Raw genomic sequence first — 26,862 nt, 5'->3', positions numbered from 1 at the left:
CTTCTTGGCTTTTATGAGCTATTCAAGAGAGATTTAGTCATCACGTTGTGTCACAATGGAAGTGACTCACAGAGCAAGGAGAGAACCTGAGGATTCCTCACACATGTAGTACTCGGAGCTCTACGGAAACTCAGGCACCTCGACCTCAAGAGGATCAGCCTGGCCAGGGTGGCACAACTCTTCCTTCCCCGTGCACAGCAGGAAAGCTGCCGTCAACTGAGCAAGTCCACCAACAGTTTCTGTGTCCCACTTCATCTTTAATAAGGTAACTGATGACAGTTTTGTCATTTACTCTTTTATTTACCACGTCAATCTAAACTTTGTTTGATTTTCCTCACTCTTGCAGAATCAATCAGTAGTCTTTCAAGCTGTGGTCAACTGTCACTACTTCTTTGAATGTAACGCGTTAGAACCCAGTGATGGGAGCTGGGTCCATCTCACCATAGAAATGACCTCAGTGTGACCTGGGATCTTGCCTTAAACTCCTCCAGGACTCTCTTTGAATGTTCTTTATGGACATTGGAACACTAGGGTGTCCCAATTCAATTCATATTTTGTTATTTTCTCTGGGCCTTCTTGACACACTCTGTGAATATATGATTAATTGGGAACTGGAGTGGGAAGTCTCCAAAAAGCACAGGAATCTTAGATGAGTTTCTTATTGAAGCAACAGATTCATGTCAACTGCAGGTCTGATCTGTTTGTCTGTCTGCTTTATCAATATTATCAGATGTGAGTTTGCATGAATACACACACATATACACTAAACTGAGGGAGAAAATGTCTTGTAGGTCATGAAAAGCAGGGAAATTCCCAACAGTTCATATTTGATCCCTGGATCCTGGGGTGGCAGCAATAAGCCTGCTTCAGATATTTGCTCCCCATTTTATGATGCGATGGTTTGGTTTTTCAAATGATGATACGGCTCCTTTCTCAATGACTTGATGTTTAGGAGGCGTACTTCAATAATTACATTTTAAAATAAACAATCAAGTTAGAGTTGTACAAACGGCTCTGAAATGTCCTGCTACACTATTAGACCAAGGGCACAGATTGTGCTTCTGTACTATTTATCCTAGTACCCTCGGCATATATTAACTGCTCTAAAAATGTCCTTGGCTACACGCTGCATCAAATGAAAGTTAAATGTTATACCACTTATCTATTCTATTTTTAATATTCAAAGAGGGTGCTCAGATTTTAGAACAAATCTCAATGCTTAAGTACACACAAAAAAATCATTAACTCATACATTTCAAGGGTATGAAATGGGAACTGGTATTAAAACTCTTATAACAAATGTCACTGTCTTAAGGGACAGTGTTTAAAAACTCAGACCTTTTCTTCTGCTGAAAGTTCACTGTGGCTGAAATGTGCTGAAGTTTTAAACACACTTTTGGAATCTACACATATGTTCTATGCTCTAAGCTTTCCTTAAAGCCTTGTGACTACAAATGATAATTGTACACAACATATAATCTTTCCCAGCTAGCAATTTTTATGCAGAGACCATAAATAAAGTAATCATAGCTTTAACAATAATTCTTAACCTGCTAATACTGTCAGGAAACATTGTCAAAATAACAAATCTAGGAGGGGCTTGGGATAATTAATGAATAGTTATGGATGTGATGATGAATTATAGTTTAAAAGTTTTGAAGGAAGGCAAAAGAAAATCAGAGATGCTTTTATCCTTAGAACTAAAAATGCAAAATGTAAATCCAGCAGATATTCCCTACATGAGGCAGTTGGTACACCTCTGCTAGGAGGGAGGGAAGCTACGTCCTGAGGAGGCTGTCTGAGTGAACCAGTAGTGGAAGTACACGCAAACTCCAAGCCTCGTTGTCCCTCTACCCAAAGCACAGTCTGACTGCCAAGGTTTACCTCCCGTCCTCAGGGAAGCAGGAATCAAGGGCACTGTAACTAACCAGAGGAGGAGCTTCTTCATCCATTGAGTAAGGGAACTTACCCTCCCATGACAGTAAATACCAACTCAATTATATCATCAGCAGCATAATAATTAATATAATTATTATTTCAGTCAGAATCTCAAAAACGCATTGTTGCTTAACGCAAGCACATTTAACGTAGGGTCCCTTAGCTCTATTAAAAAAATGTTTTTTCAGATTTCTGGGTGGACAATTTGAGCACATTTTTCACAGAAATATGATTTTTTAGTTTATGTCAGTAGGTTCCAGGGTTCATTTTTTTAAGTGTGGAAGAAATCTCTAAAAGCCACTTGGGTTTTTTAAAAAACAAAGCAAAACAAAACCAGGTTTTATTTTTTTTTACTTCAATGAAAAGAAAAAATGAAAAGGAATGTTGTGTAAGTTAACCAGGTTTACAGTATTCAAATATACAAGGGGCATGCATGCTCTCAGTGGCATTTCAGTATTTAGAATGTCATGCAAGAGAACTCCAAAAAGAGACTACTTTAGAAAATCATTGCTCAATGCTTTCTATTTGATGTATTTTGGTAAACAACATAGTTGTTGATTCAACTTGGGCCACAATTGCAACACACTGGAAGTAAATAAAGATTCTACAAACTCCTGACAGTGTAGTTGACTAGCTTTCTAAAAGGAAACACTTCATGAAGTTATGCGGAAATAAAATCAACTGGTCTGGGTGGAACTATCTAGAAAGAACTCTACATTGCTTATAAAAAGTATACTTTACAATAATATTGAGATATTTTCTGTTTTTTTTTTTTAACTGTGTCATTTATTTTTAAGCAACAGAGGAAGGTGAATAAGAGAAGTGAAATTAATCCTATTTTTAACTTTTTTACTAGGAAAAGAAACTCAGAAAGAAAAGGTTAAGAAAAGCAGAAGTGATCAAGGAGAGCACTCGAGTTGCAATGTTTTCCTTTGGCTGCTGACAGGCAGTTACCATAAAGCATTGAGCATGGGGTATGAAAGACAAAACCAGTTCTCCTTTCTTGGTTTCTTTTGAATCTGTGTGGTATAGTAGAGAACTTTTGATAAAGTGTTCTTGTGCCTGCTGTCAACTGATAATGTGTTCATCTCTTTGCAGTTCTGCCTTCTCTTTTCACACAGTTTAGAGTTCAGAGATCGAAGTTTTAGTTCTGGTCACTCTCTGGCAAGTGACCATAGTTATGACCTCTACTCTACACCAGAAATATCTTGACAATTACATGAGACAAATATTACATAAACACTTCCCAAAACTTTGTAATGTTATTGAAATTGGAAGTGTGAATATTATATATTATTATAATTTCTATTTTCCTTTTGCGCCAGTGATTCAGAGGTCTCAAAGATTAATCCAATTATCACTAGAACTCTGGAGCTAGAGTGGAGACTTCTTTCTTTCCTTCCTCTTTTCCTTTTTTGCTGTACAACACTTACTAAACATCAACATAATGCCAAGTATCATGCAAGGAACTGCTAATGTAGAGAGGTGTACGTATAGCCCAGAGTTGAGTGGGAATACAGACTGAAGTGGTAGAACACAATGGTCTGGGTTATCAGTCCTGAAATTGCCACTACAACTGTAGCTGGAGTCAATTAAACAGAGTTTCTGGATGTGTTTCCTCCTCTATACAGTGGAGATAATTTTATTGTAAGGTATAAATAAGATAAATATTTATAGATCCTAGAAAAGGGCCTACAACATGTTAGGCACTCAATGAACCATAGCATTATTATCATTCCTCCCTGACTTGGTCAACCAGGAACTTGAGAACCATAGATTTGCTAGGAGGATATTTTGAATTCTGTAGTGTCAGTTGGCCACTTACCAAATGGTACCCCCAGAGGAGCTGGGGGTCAACAGCATGGGGTAAACCTTGAGAGAGGGAACAGATGGGAGGTGATTAGATAAAGAGATTTGGGTGAAGACACAGAGCCAAACCATATCAGCCTCCTATCCTCCTGATGACAAAATGACATTTTAAAATATTTAGAGAGAAATTAATGCTTGCAGCAGCAGGATATGAGTAATTTTTATAAGTAACCCAACTTTTCCACTGAGGCCATTAAAAAAAAGAAACTCATCAATGTGACACTACCAAGGAGCCAATGACTAAGTTTCCAGAAAAGTAGTTCTAGTGCTATGATGTTCTGGACTCCCAAAACTAGGAAGTTCTAGAACAGTGGTTCTCAGCTGGGGGATATTTTGTCCCCAGGGGACATTTGCATTATCTGGAGACATTTTTGGTTGTCACAACTTGGGGAGGGGTGCTACTGCTCACTAGAGAGTAGAGGCCAGGGATGCCGCTAAACATGCTACGATGCACAGGACTAACCCCACAACAAATAATTATCTGGCCCAAAATATCCAAAGTATTCAGGTAGAGGAACCAATGCCTAAATATGAGCAATACATAGAGCAGACTGCCTCATAAAGTGAAAGCGATTCATCCTGCCATGAAGATAACAAGGTTTTTACTGTAATGGCAGACATTAGGTCTTTTTACTTCACCCAGTACTCTCCGAGGTAGATGTTGTATTTCTATTTTACAGGTAGGAAAATGGAGGCTAAGAAAAGTTAATGTGTCCAAGGGCCCTCTGACAATAGTGAAACTGGGATGGAACCTCTGCCTGCTTGCTTCTGAGGTCTGGGCTCCCAACTACTGCCTCCTGCCTCGAGCCGAGAGATTTATACGCTATTAAGCAATTTATTGTGCAAGAAATTGGAAGACACAGCAGATAAGCAAACAACTAGGTCAGTTCCTGGAGTTTCTGAATTGTTGGGACCAAGGGGCCACGCAGAGGTAACCACAGCTGGCATCGTGTGGTTGAGGTGGCCCTGTTAGCCTTTTAGTTGCTGTTACTCATTTATTTCTCAGTGGTCAATGAACCAATTGCCTATCAGTCAGCTTTGTGTATAGGTCACGTTCCCATGGCTCTGACCCAGGTTACTGCTCAGAGGTGGCATCTTGGCTGAAATATTGCTAGAGGTCAAAGATATGTGTGTGTTTGTGATAGATTTAGTCGAGTGGTCTAGAGGAATGTGAACCTTAGAGACTGAAGAAGAACCAGCATTTTTGGACAATAATACTTGGGGTAAGGAGAGTGTTAGCAAAACTCTAGGTTAGCATTGGCAGTCCCTAGGATTCAGACTGTAGGCCTGAATGACCCTCAGTCCAGAGCTGTACCTAATGAGGACAACACATTTTAATGTGAGTTCATTCTTAACAGCAAAAAAGTTCCTCTTTGCTTGTTACCAGGGAAAAATGGGTTTGCATAGAGAAGGTGCAGACTGAGGGGGAAGCAGAGTGGATGAGGATTAAAGAGGGAATCCAACTACTTTGGTTTGAGCTTTTGTTCTTCTTTGGTAGTTGTAGAGGTGAGTTTACCAAAGCGTAGATGACAGGCAATGTGGTATACAAGTCACTATACTCCAGAATTCTGGGGTTCTTACTTATTTTGTGCATGACATCCAAAGCAGCCCAATAAAACCTTTTCACAGAAAAAAAAAAAAAAGTTTTACTCTCCTTTGCCAAATTTTAACTTTTTTATTCAGAAATAATTTCAGAATTATTGAAAAATTTAGAGACTAGGACAACCCAGATCGCTCAAATATTAACATTTTACCACATCTGTCTTCTCATTCCTCTTTATATACACAGGTGCATGTATGGTTTTAACATGTTTATTTATATACATATCATTATTATTTTCTTAACTGTTTGAGAGTAAGTTGAAAACATGATGCTCCTTACTCTTTAAATACTTCAGTGTGTATTTCCTAAAAAGCAGGCCATGTTCTACATCATCACAGTATAATTATCAAAATTGGGAAATTAATATTAATTCAATACTATTTATCAAATTTTAAGATCTTATTCAAATTTCACTTGCTGGCCTAATAATGTTCTTTCTGAAAAAAGAAAAAAAAAATTTTGATCCAGGATCACATGTTGCATTTGGTTGTTGTATCTCGATGGTCTCCTTCAATCTGAAATGGTCCTTAGTCTTTCTTTTCTGTCATGACTTTGATGTTTTTGAAGAGTACAGCCATATATTTAGTAGCACTGGAAGATGTTTCCCCATGCATAATTAGCTTTGGATGCTCCACAGAAGAGCTGTTGTGTCCCTCCCTGTGCACCATATCAGAGGGCATGGGACGCTGGTTTGTTCCATAACTAGTGATGTGAATCCTTATCACTTGGTTAAAGTGGTATCTGTCCGATTTCTCCACTGTAAAATTACCATTATTCTCTCTTTAATTTGAAAGCATATGACAAGGAGATTGAGATTCTATAATTACTGCCTGTCATCCGAATTTGACCCACTAGTTTTAGCATCCATTGATCATTCCTGCCTAAAACCATTGTTGCTATGTCAGTTGCCAAATGGTGATATTCTAATTCCAATTCCATCATTCCTCTGACACTTATTAGATGGCATATTAATTCTAAGGAAAACTTCTCCCTTTACCCTTATTTATTGATTGATTTACTGCAGAATGGATTCATGAATTCATATCTTATTCAATGAGTTATTATCCATTATCACTATTGGCTTTGATGTTCAAATTGTCTCATACTTTGCCAGTGGTAGCCCCTTCAAGCTGACACCTATGAACTAGTGATGTATCTCCAGCATTCATTGAGCACTTACTTACTTGTAGCATAAGATTCTCCAGGCTTATTTTGTACATTCCCATCCGAGCTCAGCCATGATGTCAGCTTTTCCAAAGAACATGAACACAATGTTTAGAAATTGGTATCTGAGCCCTTGGTATGTTCATTGCTATTGGAGTGTCATTATTTCTAGCTCATCAGGTAGATCTAGAAAGTTACCTATCCATTTCTATATTTACTCACTCATATTTAAAACCAGGAGTTCATGCTGATTCTTCCAACTATAATCCCACTCCCCAGGGTTCATTCCAGTTTCTCCCTTTTCATATTTGCTACTCCTCTTTCTGACAGTGTGAAGCCTGGCTTCCATCATCCACAACTTAGTTACAGTTGACCCTTAAACAACACAGGGATTAGGGGCACCAGTGCCCCATTCAGTTGAAAATTCATGTATAACTTTTGACTCCCTCAAAACTTAAGTCACAGTCTACTGTTGACCAGAAGCCTTACCAAAAACATAGTCAATTAACACATATTTTGTATATGTATTATATACTGTACTCTTATAATAAACTAGAGAAAAGAAAATATTATTAAGAAAAGCATAAGGAAGATAAAATATTCTTACTATTTTTTAAGTGGAAGTGGATCATCACAATGGTCTTCATCCTTACCATCTTCATGTTGAGTAGGCTGAAGAGGGAAAAAGAAGAGAGGTTGCTCTTGTTGTTTCAGGAGTGGCAGAGGCTGAAGAAAATAAGCACATATGTGAATCCAGGCAGTCTGGATCCAATATGGGATCCAAACAACCCATATTGTTCAGATGTCAGCTGTGCTTATTTTCTCAATCAAATAATTGGAAATATTAGGGTTGTCTGTTTTCTAGTTCTGGTGGAGACATGGATTTTATGTTATTCTATTTGTTCTTCTCTTTGAATTGTACATAGTTTTTGGAGTTTGTCCTAGGAAATTTGGATTGACATGACTGTCACTATTACAGCTACCTCAGAAGTGAGAATACTTTTTTAACACTTGAAGTGGAATACATAGTATTACAAAAGAAACCTATGGTGTTGAAATACACCCAAGTATTTATAAGCTTATTCTATTAACATGGTGGCAGGAACAATAACCACCACAATTTTGAAGTAGTAATCAGCATTAATCATATTTTGAGATAACTCCAACAAATGCAGTGTAACATGAAAATATTTGTTATTTCTATAGGTAACAAAATCAAAGACAATAAAATACTACTGTGGCTTGTTGTTTCTTTCATAATTGAAGATTGTGTTAAACTTCAGTTACAGTTTAGAAAAAAAAAAAAAGATGGGATCTTTTTACCATCCAAATGGAGAAACCCCTGAATTCTATCCACAGACTCTCTCAGAGCTCTAATGGCACCTCTTTGCCTGAGAAGCTTTCACAGATGCTCAAATCATCCATCCAACTGAATTCAATCCCTTTGGGGCTGGTAACCCAGTTTAATGCACAGGAAGAGAACATACCCTCCTTGTGGCTTCCCTTCCCCCATTCCCTCATCTACTTTCCCCTCTGGGACCTTGTGTCAGTTATTATACTATAACAGAGGAGACTATGAGGGGAGATGACCCTGTAGCCATAACTATTTCAGACGTCGGATGTTGCTTTTGGCCAGTGGACTTTTACCCCTTCCTCTCAGCAAGCATGGGCAAGGTGTGAAGTGTTGACTTTATCACCTCAGCTTGTCAGCTTGGACACTTCTCAGCCCAGCCCAGAGTGGAGTGCTGCAGTCCCCAGAGCCCCTCATCTATCTCCTACAGTGGAAGGCCACAGCACTCTAGTCCCAGTGACCTTGGCAAATCACTTTGTTGCTTTGAGCCGGTTTCTGAGGCAAATAATATGCCCTCTCTAACTCAAAACGCTGTTGAGAGAACAAAACGAGACCTGTGTGGGAAAGCACAGCACAGAGTGCCTTACTAATGTATGACATTCTTTTACTGTGACTCCCTCATGCATACCCCTGGTAAAAATGACAACACAAAAACTTCCAACTCCCTGCTCCAGAGAACATAAAACCCCACAAATATTGTCTTCTTCAAATAATTCCCCTGGGAGTTTAGATTGCAATGAAAGCTACAGAATCCATTCAGAAAATGTATTAAACATTTAGCCATTCAGTGATTATTTACTGAAGCGATTTGAGCAAAACACTATACTAGTTGAATTTATAAATATAAAATTTCCTTAAAAGGTTTAACTATGTAATTTTGCAAGAGTTAGTTATACCACTTCCCTTCCCATAACTACACATTTGTAATGTATTTGAGAAGGGGAAATCCTGCTACATGGACATTGATTTGCAACAAATTATAACTCCTACACAGAAAAGAGTTGGAAAAACTATACCAAATTATTAAGCCATGGTAATCTAAAAACTTGACTACTTTAGAAATAGTTGTAGTTATACCACAAGAATCAAGTAGGTTCTCCAAACTTAACATATTTTAATACTCCTCTGAGTTAATTTTTATCAATTGACAATTTTTTTTTTTTTTTTTTTTTGAGACAGAGTCTTGCACCGTTGCCAGGGCTGGAGTGCAATGGCGCAATCTTGGCTCACTGCAACCTTTACCTCCCGGGTTCACAATTCTCGTGCCTGATTCTCTAGCCTTAGCCTCCCGAGTAGCTGGGATTACAGGCACCCACCACCACACCTGGCTGATTTTTTGTATTTTTGGTAGGGATGGGGTTTCACCATGTTGGCCAGACTGGTCTCAAACTCCAGACCTCGTGATCTGCCTGCCTCCACCTCCCAAAGTGCTGGGATTACAGGTCTGAGCCACCAGGCCCAGCTGAAAAGACAATTCTTTTATCCCCCTTTTTTTTTTCTTTAGCTATAGATCTTCTGGGGGAAGAAAGATAAAAGCAGAGCCCAAAATTTTCTTGAGAAGTGAAGAAGATATTACATTGATTTTTTAAAAAATCTGAAATAGTCTGTTTCTCAAACAGCAGTAAAAATAAAGTGTGTGTGTGTAGTGTTTAAAATTCTGTGTGCATGTTTATATTTCTTGATATAGAAAGAAAATTTTACATATACAGAAAAAATGGGGAAAATGCACTAAAATATTGAATTAAGTGTTATAATCATTACTATCTTCTTTTTCTCTCTGTTTTTTCTTGAAGATAAATTACTTTTACAAGCAGAAAAAAGTATATGATGTTTGAAAAAGATTCAAAGGAAAAATCAGGAAATAATATTAAGAAAATAAAGTCCAGGCTGGGCGCCGTGGCTCACGCCTGTAATCCCAGCACTTTGGGAGGCCAAGGCAGGCGGATCACCTGAGGTCAGGAGTTCGAGACAAGCCTGGCCAACGTGGAGAAACCCCGTCTCTACTAAAAGTAGAAAAATTAGCCAGGCATGGCAGTGGATGCTTGTAATCCCAGCTACTTGGGAGGTTGAGGCAGGAAAATCGCTTGAACCCGGGAGACAGAGGTTGCAGTGAGCTGAGATTGTGCCACTGCACTCCAGCCTGGGTGACAAGAGTGAAATAAAAAAAAAAAAAAAAAGGGAAAAGGGGGGGGAGGAGGGGGGGGGGGGGGGCGGAGGGAGGAAAGAAGCAAAGGAAAGAAGGAAAAGGAAGGAAGGAAGGAAGGGAAAGAAAGAGAGAAAGAGAGAGAGAAAGAAAAAGAAAGAAAGAAAGAAAGAAAGAAAGAAAGAAAGAAAGAAAGAAAGAAAGAAAGAAAGAAAGAAAGAAAGAAAGAAAGAGAAAGAAAGAAAGAAAGAAAGAAAGAAAGAAAGAAAGAAAAAGAGAGAGAGAAAGAAAGAAAAAGGAAGGAAGGAAGAAAGAGGGAAAGAAAATAAAGTTCAAAGTCTATAAACTAGCTTGGCCTCTCAGTTCCTTTTTGAACTCAGTGTCCAGGAATAGCCATGATTCCAAAAGCATCTGCAAGTTCTGAACTTCAACTCAGGGCCTACTGATTGTCCTCTGTGAGGCATTTAAAGCCCCTCTTGAGTCTAAGGGTGGGTCAAGATTGAAGGCAAAGATATTGTGTGGACACAGGAGGAAGCTTTTTGGGTCACAGAGGAAGAAAATAAGGTTTTCCCACATGTGGTGCTCTCTTCAGCCCCTCTCCCTTCCACAGGCTAGGAGAGCCAATACAGATCTGCTCCTCTGTGGGGAGGGAGCTGATGATCTCATTCTCTTGGGCTGCCCCATGGCTATGAGTGCGGAGGGCTGGGCCCATGGTACTCAGACCTGAGGCAGCCGGCCATACAGCCTTGGTACCCAGGCATAACCCTCAGGTTCTTGTTCACGTCCTCTTTCTGGATGGCTTGCTTTTCCCTGGCACCAATACCCCATGGTAAGAGTGATACATACGGAGGGGAAACGCAGATGCAGGCTTCTGAGGAAAAGGGAAAGAAAGCCCTTTACCTGCCTGATTTTAGGCCCTAGGCTACCTCTAGCCCTGACAAAATTAATTTTCCAAGTAGTTCTGCTGCACGTATGGTCAAAGCTTCAGTTTCACAGCATACGTTTGCTTTACTTTATCCTCTGTCCATGTGATTTTTTTCTCATAGGAGGCTGGTGTTCACGGAAGACAACATTTGGGGATGTGGGAGTCTGGTTTGGAACATGGTGCATTGGCCAGCATTTCTCTCTCAATCACTTCCCATTTATCTTGCTCTTTCTTGGTGAACTCACTTGTTGCCTCCCACTTTAATACTCCTCTGCACTGGGGTGTAATAATCTCAGAGTTGGGTTGAAGATTTATATTAACCCATTTACAATAAGAAAATGGAAGCCAAGTTGGGAATATCTTCTTAGTGGCAACACCAAAATGTTCTTCTTCTCTTGACAGTTTGAAGATAATTGGGAGTCTGATAGAACAATTAAAATTGATTAACTGTTTCTAATAGATTTTAGCCCATTCTGCAGTGGAATTTCATGAACTAGCAAGAGGTAAGATTTTACTGTGAGAATCTGTCTTCCTGATGGGCGAGTTCACTCCTGAGATTAATACCATCACTCCACACAGCTCCAGTTGGCCATGTCAACTCAATGGCTTGTGTCGATTTTGCCAAGGCTCCCACCTCCCTCTCTTCCATTTAATTTCTCTGAATACTACTGGGTTAGTTTTTGCATTATTTTAGAGGAGCAATTTATCATTTAAATGGCCATCTTCCCAACAACCAACCAAATAAGAGTTGTTGTTTCTTTTTCTGTTTATCCACACAAATGCATTAAAATATCATCAGTCCTGGGTTACAACGCCTTGGTGGTTCTAATTTGAATTTTCTTTTTCACTTTGAACACTCAGGACACCAACTTCTTTTATTATACAAGAAAGGAGTGTACCTATCACACACGGGGGAAAATGCTCTTTTGGGTGCTAGGCCTCCTAATCCTCTGTGGTTTTCTGTGGACTCGGAAAGGAAAACTAAAGATTGCAGACATCACTGATAAGTACATTTTTATCACCGGATGTGACTCGGGCTTTGGAAACCTGGCAGCCAGAACTTTTGATAAAAAGGGATTCCATGTAATTGCTGCCTGTCTGACTGAATCAGGATCAACCGCTTTAAAGGCAGAAACCTCAGAGAGACTTCGTACTGTGCTTCTGGATGTGACTGACCCAGAGAATGTCAAGAGGACTGCCCAGTGGGTGAAGAACCAAGTTGGGGAAAAAGGTGAGAGACATGGAAGTGGGGAGGATGGGTCAGGGATAGGGGACAGGGAAGTAACTGAAGCTAAATAAAATGTGCTCAAGTTTTAAATGGACTTTCGAGAAAATGTCTCCTAAATACCGGCTGTGTACTTCTCTAATCTTAGGATAGCTTCTGAGTAGTTCCAAGTACAGGCTGTCTGTGTGCATGAGAAACACAGCCCAGAAGACCCTTGGGCCTAAGTCTCATTGGGTGAATTTGGGGCTGAGATGAAAAGATTGACTTTCCAAGGTCTTCTCCTGTGAAGCACTATTCCCCCCGTCCCATATACAGCAAAGGAATTTAGACTAAAATGTACAGGAGAATATGGGGGCAATTCCCAAATTGCCATCTGGATACCTGGGACCCACTTCTCACTACAAAATGATTCTAGAGCTCACACATTTTCAATGGGCAAGGTTGAAAATGGCCTGAGAATTTGAGTGTGAGTGTCTTACATAGTTAAGGTAGAGTAGTGAGCCATTGGTTGTTCATTCTGCAATAGATTCTGCTGTGGTGACTGCATTCTGAACTAGAAGAAATTTTATTGGTTTTGAATGAAGAGTGAAACATTCTCAAGGATTAAGATGTTGGGATTCACAAAGAAAAAACAAATGTTTGTGATTTTTTTTTCTAGTATATCTTGATCATATGGCTGAGACTCTGAAGCTCAAAAGAATGATTTGATAAGGCTTCAGTTTTTAACACTTGAATTCCAACACCTTTAACAATACTAAATGTTTCCCATTTTAAACAAGTCAAGTGAATGACTCAATTCTTAAACAAAAATAAATGTGAAATAGATTGATATCACTCTTTGTCCATACAGAACATTATATAAATATTCTCTGGCCTTACCATCTAGCAAGGAAGGAAAAATAGATGAATTTACTCCACATCTGAGATTAAAAAGCAGAAAGACTCACTCATAGAGTTTCAGTATTTGACATTCAGAACCAGAACCAGAGTAACAGTGAGAACTTCAAGTACTTCAATTTAGCCTCCCACCCTCTCTGCTATCACTTCCCAAAACTACGAAGTATTTCAGAGTAGGAAAATGACTTCAAGGAGGAAATGGCACCATTGTGCAAAGCAGAGGCTGTATTTTCATCAAAGGTGGCAATTAAGTAATATCTTACCACACCTCTTTTTCTTCCCTCTCTGTTCTAGGTCTCTGGGGTCTGATCAATAATGCTGGTGTTCCTGGTGTGCTGGCTCCCACTGACTGGCTGACACTAGAGGACTACAGAGAACCTATTGAAGTGAATCTGTTTGGACTCATCAGTGTGACACTAAATATGCTTCCCTTGGTCAAGAAAGCTCAAGGGAGAGTTATTAATGTCTCCAGTGTTGGAGGTCGCCTTGCAATCGTTGGAGGGGGCTATACTCCATCCAAATATGCAGTGGAAGGTTTCAATGACAGCTTAAGGTAAATCAAATTAATTGACTTATTAGGAAACAATAGCTGCAAACATTTACTGAATGCTTATGTACAAGACATCCTATTTAGTACCTTTCAAAAAGTCTACCATATTTATCTCTAATTTTTGTGGGTACACAGTAGGCATATGTATTTATGGTTATATGAGATATTTTGATACAAGCATATAATGCATAGTAATTACATCAAGGTAAGTGAAGTATCCATCACCTCAAGCATTTATCCTTTGTGTTACAAACCAATCCAATTATACTTTTTTAGTTATTTAGAAAACTATGATAAATTGTTGACTGTAGTCACCCTGTTGTGCTATCAAATACTAGATCTTATTCATTCTAGATAGCTATATTTCTATATTTCTGTACCCCTAACCATTCCCCCTCACCCCTACTACCCTCTCAAGCCTCTAGTAACTAGTTCTCTACTTTCTGTCTCTATAGTTTGGTTTAATTTTTAGCTCTCACAAATAAGTGAGAACATGTGAACTTTTGTTTTTCTGTGCCTGGCTTATTTTACTTAACATAATGACCTCCGGTTCCATCCATGTTGTTGCAAATGACAGGATCTCAATCTTTTTTATGGCTCAATAGTAGTACTCCATTGTATATATGTACCACATTTTCCTTATTCATTTTTCTGTTGATGGACGTTTAGGTTGCTTCCAAATTTTGGCTGTTGTGAACAGTGCTACAACGAACATGGTAGTGTGGATATCACTTTGATATATTTATTTCCTTTCTTTTGGGTATATACCCAGCAGTGGTATTGCTGGATCATATGGTAGCTCAATTTTTAGTTTTTTGAGGAACTCCCAAACTGTTTTCCATAGTGGTTGTACTAATTTACATTCCCACCAACAGTGTTATGAGCATTCCCTTTTCTCACATCATCACCAGCATTTGTTATTACCTGTCTTTTGTATATATGCCATTTTAACTGGGGTAAGATAATATTTCGTTGTACTTTTGATATGCATTTTTCTGATGATCAAGGATGTTGAGCACCTTTCATATACCTATTTTCCACTTGTATGTCTTTTCAGAAATATCTACTCAGATCTTTTGCCCATTTTAAGTTGGATTATTAGACTTTTCCCCATAGAGTTGTTTGAGTTCCTTACATATTCCGATTTTTAATTCCTTGTCAGATGGGTAACTTTCAAATATTTTCTCCCATTCTATGGGTTGTCTTTTCACTTTTTTTATTGTTTCCTTTGCTGTGCAGAAGCTTTTCAAATTGATGTGATCCCATTTGTTCATTTTTGCCTTAGTTGCCTGTGCTTGTGCCATATTGCTCAAGAAGTCTTTGCCCAGCTAATTATCCTGGAGAGTTTCTCCAATGTTTTCTTCTAGTAGTTTCATAGTTTGAGGTCTTAGATTTAAGTCTTTAATCCATTTTGATATGATTTTTGTATGTGGTAAGAGATAAGGGTGTAGTTTCATTCTTCTGCATGTGGACATCCAGTTTTCCCAGCACCATTTATTGAAAAGACTGTCCTTTCCCCAATATATGTTCTTGACATCTTTGTCAAAAACGAATTCACTGTAGGTGTATGGATTTGTTTCTGGGTTCTCTGTCCTGTTCCATTGGTGTATGTGTCCATTTGTATGCCCGTACCATGCTGTTTTATTTGCTATAGCTGTATAGAAAATTTGAAGTCATGTAATGTAATTCCTCCAGTTTTGTTGTTTTTGTCCAGGGTGGCTTTGTCTACTCTGGGTCTTTTGTGTTTCTATATAAATTTTAGGATTGTTTTTTCTATTTCTGTAAAGAATGTCATTGGTATTTTGATAAGAATTGCATTGAATCTGAAGATTGCTTTAGGTATTATGCACATTTTAATAATATTGATTCTTCCAATCCATGAACATGGAATATCTTTCCATTTTTTGTGTCCTCTATAGTTTTTATTGCAGAGATCTCTCATTTCTTTAAGTTAACTCCTAGGCATTTTATTTTTAGCTATTGTAAATGGAATTACTTCCTTAATTTCTTTTTTGGATTGTTTGCCGTTGGCATATAGAAATTGTTTGCTGTTGGCAACAGAAATCTTTTTTGGATTGTTTGCTGTTGGCTACTGATTTTTGTATGTTGATTTTGTATCCTGCAACTTTACTGAATGTATTTGTTCTAATAGTTTTTATGTGTGTGGAGTCTTTAGGTTTTTCCAAAGATAGTAAGATAAGATGATATCACCTGCAAACAAGGATAATTTGACTTATTCCTTTCCAAATTGGGTTGGAGCTCCATTGTATGTTATTTGTTTTTGAGGAATCTCCGAACAAATCTTGCTGCTTTTAAGATCCTTTCTTTATAATTGACCTTTGGGAGCTTTGATTAATAAATGCCTTGAGGTAGTCTTCTTTGGTTAAATCTGCTTAGTGTTCTATAAGGTTTTTGTGCTTGAATATTGATGTCTTCCTCTAGGTTTGGAAAGTTCTCTGTTGAATAAACTTTCTACCCCATCTCTCTCTCTCTCTCTCTCTCTACCTTGTCTATAAAGCCAATAACTCTTAGATTTGCCCTTTTGAGGCTATTTTTTAGATTCTGTAGTTATGCCTCGTTCTTTTTTATTTCTTTTTCTTTTGTCTCCTCTGACTGTGTGTTTTCAAATAGCGTGTCTTCAAGCTTACTCATTTTTTTATTTTGCTTGATCAATTCTGCTGGTAAAAGACTGACACATTCTTGATTACGTGAATTGCATTTTTCAACTCCGGGATTCCTGCTTGATTCTTTTTAATTATTTCAGTCTCTTTGTCAAATTTCTCTGATAGGATTCTGAATTCCTTCTTTGTGTTATCTTGAATTTCATTGAGTTTCCTCAAAAGAGCTATTTTGGATTCTCTGTCGGAAAGGTCTCATGTTTCTGTCTCTCCAGGATTGGTCTCTTGCATCTTATTTAGTTCATTTGGTGAGGTCATGTTTTTCTCAGTGGTCTTGATGCTTGTGGATTTTTTTTTTTTTTTTTTTTTTAATGACTGTGCATTGAAAAGTTAGGTATTTATTGCAGTCTTCACAGTCTGGGCTTGTTTGTACCCATCCTTCTGGGGAAGTCTTCCCAGGTATTTGAAGGGACTTGGGTGTTGTGATCTAACTTTTTGGTTCCTGCAGCCATATCTCCATTAGGAGGCACCCCAAGCCCAGTAAGACTGTGCCTCTTATAGGCTCATAGAGGTACCACCTTGATGGTCTTGGATAAGATCCAGAAGAATTATCTGGTTTACCAGGAAGAAACTCTTGTTCTCTTCCCTTACGTTCGCCCAAACAAGTGGAGCTTCTCTCTATATACTGAGCTGCCTAGAGCTGGTGGAAGAGTGACACAAGCACTCCTGACCACCATCATTGGGACTGCACTGAGTCAGACCCAAGGCCTTCTGTAAAATTGCCTGGTTACTGCCTGTGTGTACTCAAAGCCCTGAGGCTCTACAATTAGCAGGTGGTGAAGCCAGCCAATAAGACTTGTGTCCTTCCGTTCAGGGTGGCAAGGTCTCCCTACACCTGGGTGGGGTGTCCAGAGGTGCCATCTGGAAGCCAGGGACTGGAGTCAGAAACCTTAGGAATCTACCTTATACTCTATTCTACTGTGGTTGAGCCAGCATCCAAACCACAATACAAAGTCCTTCCCACTTTTCCCTCCCCTTTTCACAAGCAGAGGAATCTCTCACCGTAGCTACCACAATCTCAGGCCTGCAGCAAGTACTGCCTGGCTATGACCAATGTTTACTCAAAGCCCAAGGGCTCTTCAATCAGCTTGTGGTGAATGTTGTTAGGCTTGAGACTCTCATTTCAGGGCACTGGGCTCCCCTTGGCCCAGGATAGGTCGAGAATGCCATCTAAGACCCAAGGCCTGGAATTGGAGACGCTTAGTACCCACTTGGTGCTCTACCCCATTGCGGTCAAACCAAGCTGGCACCTAAGCTGCGAGACAACATCTCCTTTACTCTTCCCTCTCCTTTTCTGAAGCACAAGGAGTCTCCCCCTATAGCCATCACAGCTGGGAATGTCCTAGGTCACACCTGAGGCCAGCATGTCTCTGAGTCTCACCCAGGGCCCATGGTGAGTACCTTGGGTATTGCTCCTGATTTTTCAGGGCCCAAAGGCTCTTTAGTCAGCAGGTAATGAATTTTGCTAGGACTAGTTTCTTCCCTTCAAGGCAGAGGGTTTCCTTGTGGCTCAGGACAAGTCTAGAAGTGTTGTCCAGGAGGTAGGGCCTGGAATAGGGGCCTCAGGACTCTACCTGGTGCCCTATCCTACTGTGGCTAAGCTGGTATCCAAGTCACAAGACAAAGTCCTCTTTATTCTCCCCTTACCTCTCCTCAAACAGAGGGAAGGAGTCTCTCCCAGAGCTGTGGACTGTGCTCTCTGGGGCTGGGGGAGGGGTGGCACAAGCACCCTCCTGGCTGCCCAAGCTGGCATCTTACTAGGTTGCTTGCCCCCCAAGTGTACTGTCTCTGAGCTCAGCACAGCACCAAGACTTGCCCAGGAATTGCAATCCTTGTGACCTGGACTGCCTTTCAAGTTTATTTAGAACCCCAGAGCACATGAGCCCACACTGCTGAGGCTTGCTGGCACTTGAGTTCTAACTACTGAAATGGGAAAGTCCTCCTCTGGCTAGGGCTGGTCTGAATGCTCCCTCTATGGGTGCTGGCTGAGTTCTGCCTGCTATTGCTTTCCACTGTGACAGGACAGCACTGAGTTCCAATGCAAATCCCACAATCACTGTGCTCTCCCTCCCACCTCAAGTACTCAGATTCTGTCTCCAAGCCTCACAGTTGCTGCTGGTCTATGGAGGAGGAGTAGCATCAACAATTCAAGACTGTCTTTCCTACCCTCTTCAGAGCCTCTTTCAGTGATATGAAGTTAAAGTTAGATCACTCATCTGAGATTTGGTTTTCTGAAGGTTTTTTGTGTGAAAGTTGTTTAATTTGGTGTTTCTGTGGGGAGGATGATCAGTAAAGGCTTCTATTTGGCCATCCTGCTCCACCTCTACCCTATTTAGTACTATAAGTTATTCCCAGTGTATAGATGATGCCACTAAAACTAACAGAGGTTAATTCATTTGTGCAAGGTCATCCAGCTGGTAAGTGGTAGAACTGAGATTCGAACCCAAGTTTAACTCCTTTTCACTTTTTGCCTTAATACATGATGCTTAGAGTGGCAGCAAATTTATATTCAACTGGTCAGTTTGTCAAATAGTTAGGGAATCATATAGAGAGGCTAGATCAGAATAGGCTTCTCATTGGTTTACTGTCAGTTGCAGACACAACAGTACCATCCTATTTAAACTTTCAGTAGAAAACCATTACTGCAGCTTGGGCGACAGAGCAAGACTCTGTCTCAATTTAAAAAAAAAGTGAAAGGTAACAAATGGTGAGACCGTGGAGAACTGGAACCCTTATATACGGTTGGTGTGAATATAAAATCATGCAGCCACAATGGAAAACAGTATGGTGGTTCCACAAAAAATTAAAAATAATTTGGTTGTGGTGGTGTGTACCTGTAGTCCTAACTACTCAGGAGGCTGAGGTGGGAAGATCATGTGAGCCCAGGAATTTGAGGCCAGCCTGGGCAACATAGCAATACCCTGTCTCTGAAAATATTTATATATATCAGAACTACTATATGATCTAGTAATACCACTTCTGGGTATATATTCACCAGACCTGAAATAAAGATCTCAAAGATAAAAAAAAAAAAAAGAAAACCATTAGTTCTTAAATAGCTCCATGCATGCTGTCCAAGCTTTATAGCTTCATTCATTCCGTGGGAGAGACTGGGGGAAGTGTGCTTAATCCATCTTACCTGGAACCAGAACTTATCACCATCAGTTCAAATCCCCTAAAGTACGAGTGGTTCTTTCAGTCAAGATTCTGGCAGGAAATGGTGGCACATTAAAACTGGGGAAAAGGCAGAGTATGTTTAAAGGACTTCTAAATGTGTGAGGTATCTACTGAAATCTCAAAGGATAGAATCTATGGGCTAATGACAGCAGGGGTATTTCCCTTCAGAGGACTGAAGGGACAAGGAGACAGGGCAGTTTCCAGAACCTGGAGACGCAGAGGCTGTTGTCTTCAGTTAAGGGATAAAAATAACCAGTGTTGACACCACAGGAGGATAACTAATCTGACACTCTCACCTCTTTCCTGATCTCCCACTGGCACTTTCAATAAACTGAACTCAACAGAAGCCAGAGAATACTTAGTGCAGGTAAGACTCCCAGGATATGGTGCAGACAGAGGGTGGAGGAAAGGACTAGAGAAGCAAGTGGAAGATATTCAGCTGAGTGGTGCTGCAGTAGGCAAGTGAGAAGACAAAGTTGGATATAGTTTTTCCTTCGATTCACCCATTTATTTATTCGACTATTATTTGTTGAAGGCATATGCTAGAGTTTATGATCTATACAATGGACCGAGGTTTAGTTTACTAATAAAAGGTTAAAATTATTCCACTGAAATTAAGAAAGATAGAGCAACTTCATTTTACCATTTGATCAGGTTGCCAAGTTTGATTCTCCTAGGAAATAAACACAAAAATATTGGAACAATTCTTCCAAAAAACTAATGTGCATTTGAATCACCTGGGGATCTTTTTAAAATGCAGATTTTGATAAAGTAGATCTGGAGAAGGGTCCTGAGACCATGCATTTCTAACAAGCTCCAGATGCTACCCATGGTTCAGGGATCACACTTTGAGTAGCAAGGTCATAAAGAACCTCCACTGGTCTCTTTGGTTGACCTTTGGTTCCACTCTACAACCAGCAGTATCATAATAAAATTTCAGTATATGTACTTAGAGATTTACTCATTTTTAAAAAAGATTTCAACTGAAGGGTTTGTGAGCTTTGCCATGCAGCTATGCCATGCCTAAAAGTAATCCATAAAGAGTATTTTTCTTAAGTGAATCATGAATCTAGTATTTTAAATGGTGTTACGTAGGTACTCCACAATCCAGTGGCAGCTCCACAATTTCTATATATAGGAAGGTTTAGGGGCCGCAGTCCATCTGAGAGGGTTGGGGCTCCTTAGAGCTGTATTCCCCAGTATGCATACTGATTTAATATGGCTTTTACTTACCTGGTAAGCTTGGTTGGAGGGCTTAAAGCCACTTGTCCCTAGTATGTTATTTTTATGAGTGGGTGGGGAGAAAAGTCTTCCCAAATAGCCTCTTGGCACTGCTACTTCCACGATCTAGAGGAAATCAGGCAACAGATGAATACAACAAAAGTAAGTTGGGAAATCATCTTTTTTAATTTTAGTACAAGTCACATACCTTTCGGAATCTCTCAAGGTCAAGCTAACTTGCATTTTTAGGAAAATATATTTCAAACTTTACAATAGTAACATTGCTAAAAAGCAGAACCTAAGAAAAAATAAATTACATTTTAAATTCACTAATAGAGTTTTAAAAAAGTTTTATGCTGAAGAGTTCTATAAAATGAATAAATACTTCCTTATAGTATATATTCCTGGTAGGAATATAAATCAAATTTAGTAAATGATTATTCATATACTGGTTTGCCATACAGGTGGTCCCTGACTTAAATGTTAAACATGACTTTTCAACTTTAGTTTAGATGCATGCATTATAAACTTTTCTTAGAATTTGGAATTTTGATCTTTTACCAGCAACAATATGTACAGTACTCTCTCATGATGCTGTGCAGTGCAGTGAACCTCAGCTCCCAGTCAGCCATTCCAATCATAGGGTAAAGAACTGCTATCCTGCAGGGCACTGTGTGGCCAGATGATTTCGCCCCACTGTGGGCCAATGTCAGTGTTCTGAGGATGTTTAACGTAGGCTAGGCTAAGCCATGATGTTCGGCAGGTTAGGTATATTAAATGCATTTTTTGACATAGGATATTTTCAACTTACAATGAGTTTATCAGGATGTGACCCCATCTGAAGTCGAGGAGCATCTGTATATTGGTTTGCTTTAAAGAAAGGCGCACCATGATTCCTGTAAAACCTAGATGCCTAGGGAATGAGTAGGCTTTCAGTTTTCTGCTGCAGCATGATAAAAAAAAAAAAAAGAAAGAAAGAAAAAAAAGAAAAAAGCATGCTCAACAGCTCAACAGAATAGGGAGCAGGTTAGTCACATCAGGGATTATCGTATTGTGTCCTTCAGCACATCCTCATTTGTGCTGCAGTCTCCTTATGTTGCTAGAATGGAGGTGAACTTGTCCATCCAGGCTATCATTAGTTCATTTCACCATAAGGTGGTTTAAGTACTGATAAGAAACCTGTTCATAACCTGAATGTGCACTAATCAATGATGAGAGCATGAAGAACACTCTAGGAAGAACAACAGTGGGCTGGGGGTGGTGTCTACCCAGATCCCTTTCCTATCCTGCCGTTAACTAGTCCTCACTTCACCACTCTAAACCTCAGTTTCCTCACTTGCAAAATGAAAGGGAGAGAGAATAAGATATTTCTTTCAAATGTACCCAAATCTGTGATTCCATGAAAAAATTCAAGAGAAAATAGTCACTCAAATAGAAAATATTTTCTAAACAAACCTGGAGTAAACATCTTCCATGGGTTCTTTTCACAGACGGGACATGAAAGCTTTTGGTGTGCACGTCTCGTGTATTGAACCAGGATTGTTCAAAACAAACTTGGCAGATCCAGTACAGGCAACTGAAAAAAAACTCGCCATTTGGAAGCAGCTGTCTCCAGACATCAAACAACAATATGGAGAAGGTTACATTGAAAAAAGTGAGTTTCTGGGTGGTGCCAGTGTCCTCTGGAGTTCTTTGTCCTGAACAGCATGAAGGAGATTCAAATACAAATGAAATAACAACGTTCTGAGTAATACCCCAATAAGGATCTTAACCATGGATCAGGGATCTCCTATTAATTTCAGTGTCATCTCTTGCTTCTGTTTATAAACATTTACTGAGCAATTACAAACTGCCAAGTGTCTTATGTGTCTGCCACACACAAACTGCCAAGTATCTTATGTGTCTATCCGCTAAGTGTCTTATGAATTATATCATTTACTCCTAAAAAACTATTAGAGTAATGAGTAGAGGCTTGGGAAAGTGAAATGTCCTGCCCAAGATTACACAACACCTCCTAGTCATGCCTGGACCTGAGCCCAGGCAGGTGACTCCAGCCCACGGTCTTCACCTTTGCCATACCTCCTCTTTTCGTCAAGCACCAACTGTACACTTGGCATTTTTTAAGGATTTATGGTGGTTACAAAAGATAGAGAAGTTTCAGCCTCTGACCTTTAACTAGTTTACAATCTAGTTGACAAGAAGTAACCAAGTGAAAATGTAAAACAATGAAACAATGTAGCACACAATAAAATTGATCCTTTACTTCTTAGTGTAATCTAACAGCCCAGAAATGGTGCTAGATGATGTGGTTTCTAATTCCCCAGGGAATTCAGACCAGGAAAAGAGCATTGCTGGTTAAGAAACCCTAATGGGGCAGGTCAGGTTTGAATAAGACTCAAAGGACAGGAAATAATTACTTGGGTGTAAACTGTCTGGAGCAGGAACACATGGAGGAGGAGATGGAAGACACCAGGAGCCTTCCTGGTCAAGAGATTGAGTCAGAGATGGGAGAATAAGTCAGAGATTGAGTCAGTGATGGGAGAATAATAAAAAAGATGATATAATGACGGCTAACAAATAGTAAATATTTACTATGTACTTGTCACCATTCTAAGTGCTTTACATGGACACTCATTTAAAATCCCCCCAAAAACTCTACTATCATCTTCATTTTATAGAAATAGAGGCATAGAGAAGTAACTTACCAAATTTGTACCACCAGTAAGTGGAAGAGCTAGATTTGGACCCAGGCAGCCTGACCGTGCCATTTATGATTGGTGGTGGCACTATAATGTGAACAAGGCATTAAGGACTTTGGTCACACTCCTGTAATCAGGCCTTCCCTTCCACCACAAACTTGTTGGGTCAGTTAAAGTTTACTTGATATTCCTCAAATACTTACTGAGCTCCTGCTTTGAGTTGAGCAGGGTTCCACTAAGTATGTGTAGTTCTATTCCTCCAAACTGTGCCCACGCCTCTTGATCAGTGGACTTGGTAAGACAGTCAACTGTGTCAAGGTTCATGGTCAACAGTTTTCAAGGCAGAACCAAAAGCCAAGTCAGAACCCCCTGGAGAGGTTTTTAAAATGACTGACTCCTCCAACCACCACTACCCCAGACACACACAGACACAGACACAGAGGTACACACATTATCTATATGTCAACTGAAATGTCTGGTCTTAAAACATCTTAGTGCTGACATGTCACTATAAGTTTAGAACCACTGCCATCAAATGCTCTACTTTTCAGTTCCTGACTCTGAAGGTTCTATGTAGGTTCCACCTAAGACTGAACTTAATACTTCATAAACAAAACCCCTCATTTAAAAGCGCTTTCTCTGTTTAATATTGACACCGATACTTTTTAAACGCCTTTAAATATATCACTGACTTCCATCTCCAATTATTTTTGGCTTGGTTCCTGGTTCTTGTGTTCTGTCTCAGAAATACCAAAAGCCAATGAGCTCAGTTTCGGACTGGTTGTCCTTATTAGAGTTTTCAAGTCAGGACTTGGAGATGAGCCAAAGGCACAGTCTCAAAGTAGACCACAAATGTAAGGTCATCTTTTCTTAATTTCCCGAGTTGGGATAGTAGGAGTTTAAAATAGCCACTAAGAATATTAGGTTCTTTGAACAACTTGTGGCCAGTGGGACCTGAAGTTGAAAGAAAGATCTAACTTCATAGACTTTCCTTTGAGAAGACACAACTCAGGTATGTTTTAAAAGTATGTGAGAATCGTACGATAGCTCTACTTTGAATTTGAGGGGGAAATCTCTGTGCCATTTTCCATAATGGCTATACTAATTTACATTCTCAACAACAGTATACAAGAGTTCTTTTCCTCCATGCCCTTGTCAATACTTGTTACCTTTTGTCTTTTGATAATAGCCATTCTAACAAATGTGAGGTGATATCTCATGTGGTTTTAATTTGCATTTCCGTGATGATTAGTGATGACAGACATTTTTTTCATATACCTGTTGGCCATTTGTATCTTCTTTTGAGAAAAGTCTATTCAGATTCTTTTCCCATTTTTTAATCAGACTATTTTTTTTCTTGCTGTTGAGTTATCTGAGTTTCTTATATATTTTGAATATTAACTGTGTATAAGATATAAAGTTTGCAAATATTTTTTCACATTCTATATGTTGTCTCTTCACTCTTTTAACTGTTTCCTTTGCTGTGCAGAAGTTTTTTAGTTGGATATAATCCCACTTATCTAGTTTTGCGTTTGTTTAGTTTTGTGCTTTTGGGGTCATATCAAAAGAAATCATTGCCCAGACCAATATCAAGAAGTATTTCCTTTATGTTTTCTTCTAGTAGTTTTTGTTTGTTTGTTTTCAATAGAGATGAGGTCTCACTATGGTGCCCAGGATAGTCTTGAACTCCCTGGGATCAAGTGATCTTCCCACCTCAGCCCCCAAAACTGCTGTAATTACAGGTGTGAGCCACTATGCCAGGCCTCTTTTAGCAGTTTTATAATTTCAGGTCTTATTTTTAAGTCTTCAATCCATTTTGAGTTGATTTTTTTTATATGGTGTAAGATCCAGTTTCATTCTTCTGCATGTAGATATACTGTTTTCCCAACGCCATGTATTCAAAAGACTAGGGTTCTAAACCACCACTAATCCCTTGTAAAAAACCTGCCTCTGTAAAGGTACCTTCATTCATTATTCAAACATTTCATTTGCATGAGAACTGGGATCCTTGTAGCTTTCTGAGTGGGTACATTTGGGATGATTCTCTATTTACAGATTATAGAAGCCTGTGGTATACAAGTGCGCACTCACATCCACACATGCATGCACATACATGCACAAGCACATGTGCAACCCACATTTTCTCTAGATACATAATCCCCTAAAACAAATTAGAAATCAAACATACAACTTTCTAGGCTTAGGGGCCTCATGGGCTTTATGAAGTATCATTTGCTCATTGCTCTAAAGCACTGGCTCTCAAAGTTTGATCCCTGGACCAGCAACATCAGCATCATCTTGAAATTTGTTAGAAATGCACATTCTTGGGCCCCACCTCATACCTCAGTCAGAAACTCTGGAGGTGGAACCCAGAAACCTGAGTTTTAATGAGCTCTCTAGAAGATTCTGCTGCCCACCCAATCTCGAGAGCCACTGGTCTAAAGAAAGCACTGTAGTATCCTTTTCTGAGGAATAGATAGTAAATCCTCAAAATGAGCCTCCGTTATAACGGGCAAGTCAGAAAAAATCCCCTTGTATCCATCCTCCCCTTTGCACCCTAGACTTCCACTCTGCTTTCCCCTTCTTCCAAAGAGTAAATGTGCTTTTGTCTCTTTTTAGGTCTAGACAAACTGAAAGGCAATAAATCCTATGCGAACACGGACCTCTCTCCGGTGGTAGAGTGCATGGACCACGCTCTAACAAGTGTCTTCCCTAAGACTCATTATGCTGCTGGAAAAGATGCCAAAATTTTCTGGATACCTCTGTCTCATATGCCAGCAGTTTTGCAAGACTTTTTGTTGTTGAAACAGAAAGCAGAGCTGGCTAATCCCAAGGCAGTGTGACTCAGCTAACCACAGGTGCCTGCTCCAGGCTATGAGATTGGCCAATTTCAAGAGCACTTCTCCTTTTCAACCCCATTCTTTACCTGCTCCAACCTGGACTCATTTAGATCCTGCTTATTTGGATTACAAAAGGGAGACCCACCATTGCTGGTGGTGTCCTAGGGTCCCTGCTCAAGTTTTCTTTGAAAAGAGGGGCTGGAATGGTACATCACACAGGCAGGTCCTGCCCTGTATGTAGGCTTTGCCTGCTTGGTATGATGTAAGGGACATTGAAAGACTTGCCCATTCCAAATGATCTTCACCATGGCCTGCCCTGTGCTTATAGTCCCCAGTATTTAGAGTAACTTGTGAATGTTAAGTATCGTCTCTTATCTAAATATTAAAAGATAAGTCAAACATTTTCATGAGTGGATAGACGTGTTCTGTTACCTTGCTGAGGATGACTCTGAAGGACTGAAGCTCAGTTCTGATAAGCTTTGAAAAGGACAGGAAAAGGAAGAGGGATCAAGCATTGTGTGACAGTGGTATAAGCTAAGAGCAGCAGTAAAACATGAGATAGAACTGCAAATAGAAGGAAAG

General features: G+C 39.5%; 1 protein-coding gene across 3 annotated transcripts; it reads left to right on the top strand.

Annotated features, from left to right (window-relative positions):
- DHRS9 (dehydrogenase/reductase 9) lies at positions 1 to 26,683 on the top strand. Of its 3 annotated transcripts, XM_017854512.1 has the most exons (7): positions 87 to 265; positions 2,795 to 2,912; positions 11,396 to 11,496; positions 11,855 to 12,224; positions 13,410 to 13,668; positions 22,232 to 22,395; positions 26,060 to 26,683. In XM_017854512.1, exons 4-7 carry the CDS (start codon positions 11,912 to 11,914, stop codon positions 26,281 to 26,283), a joined length of 960 nt encoding a protein of 319 aa, XP_017710001.1. In that variant the 5' UTR covers positions 87 to 265; positions 2,795 to 2,912; positions 11,396 to 11,496; positions 11,855 to 11,911; the 3' UTR covers positions 26,284 to 26,683. The 3 variants fall into 3 exon arrangements, with proteins under 3 accessions (XP_017709999.1, XP_017710001.1, XP_017710000.1); XM_017854511.1 differs by lacking the exon at positions 11,396 to 11,496; XM_017854510.1 differs by lacking the exons at positions 2,795 to 2,912; positions 11,396 to 11,496 and having other exon boundaries at positions 1 to 265.
- Positions 26,684 to 26,862: the final 179 nt, after the last annotated feature.

This window comes from Rhinopithecus bieti, unplaced genomic scaffold (genome assembly GCF_001698545.2).
Source record: "Rhinopithecus bieti isolate Rb0 unplaced genomic scaffold, ASM169854v2 scaffold_37314, whole genome shotgun sequence".
Lineage (NCBI taxonomy): Eukaryota > Metazoa > Chordata > Mammalia > Primates > Cercopithecidae > Rhinopithecus > Rhinopithecus bieti.
Note: the sequence above shows the minus strand (reverse complement) of the source record. Positions and strands in the feature narration are given on the sequence as shown.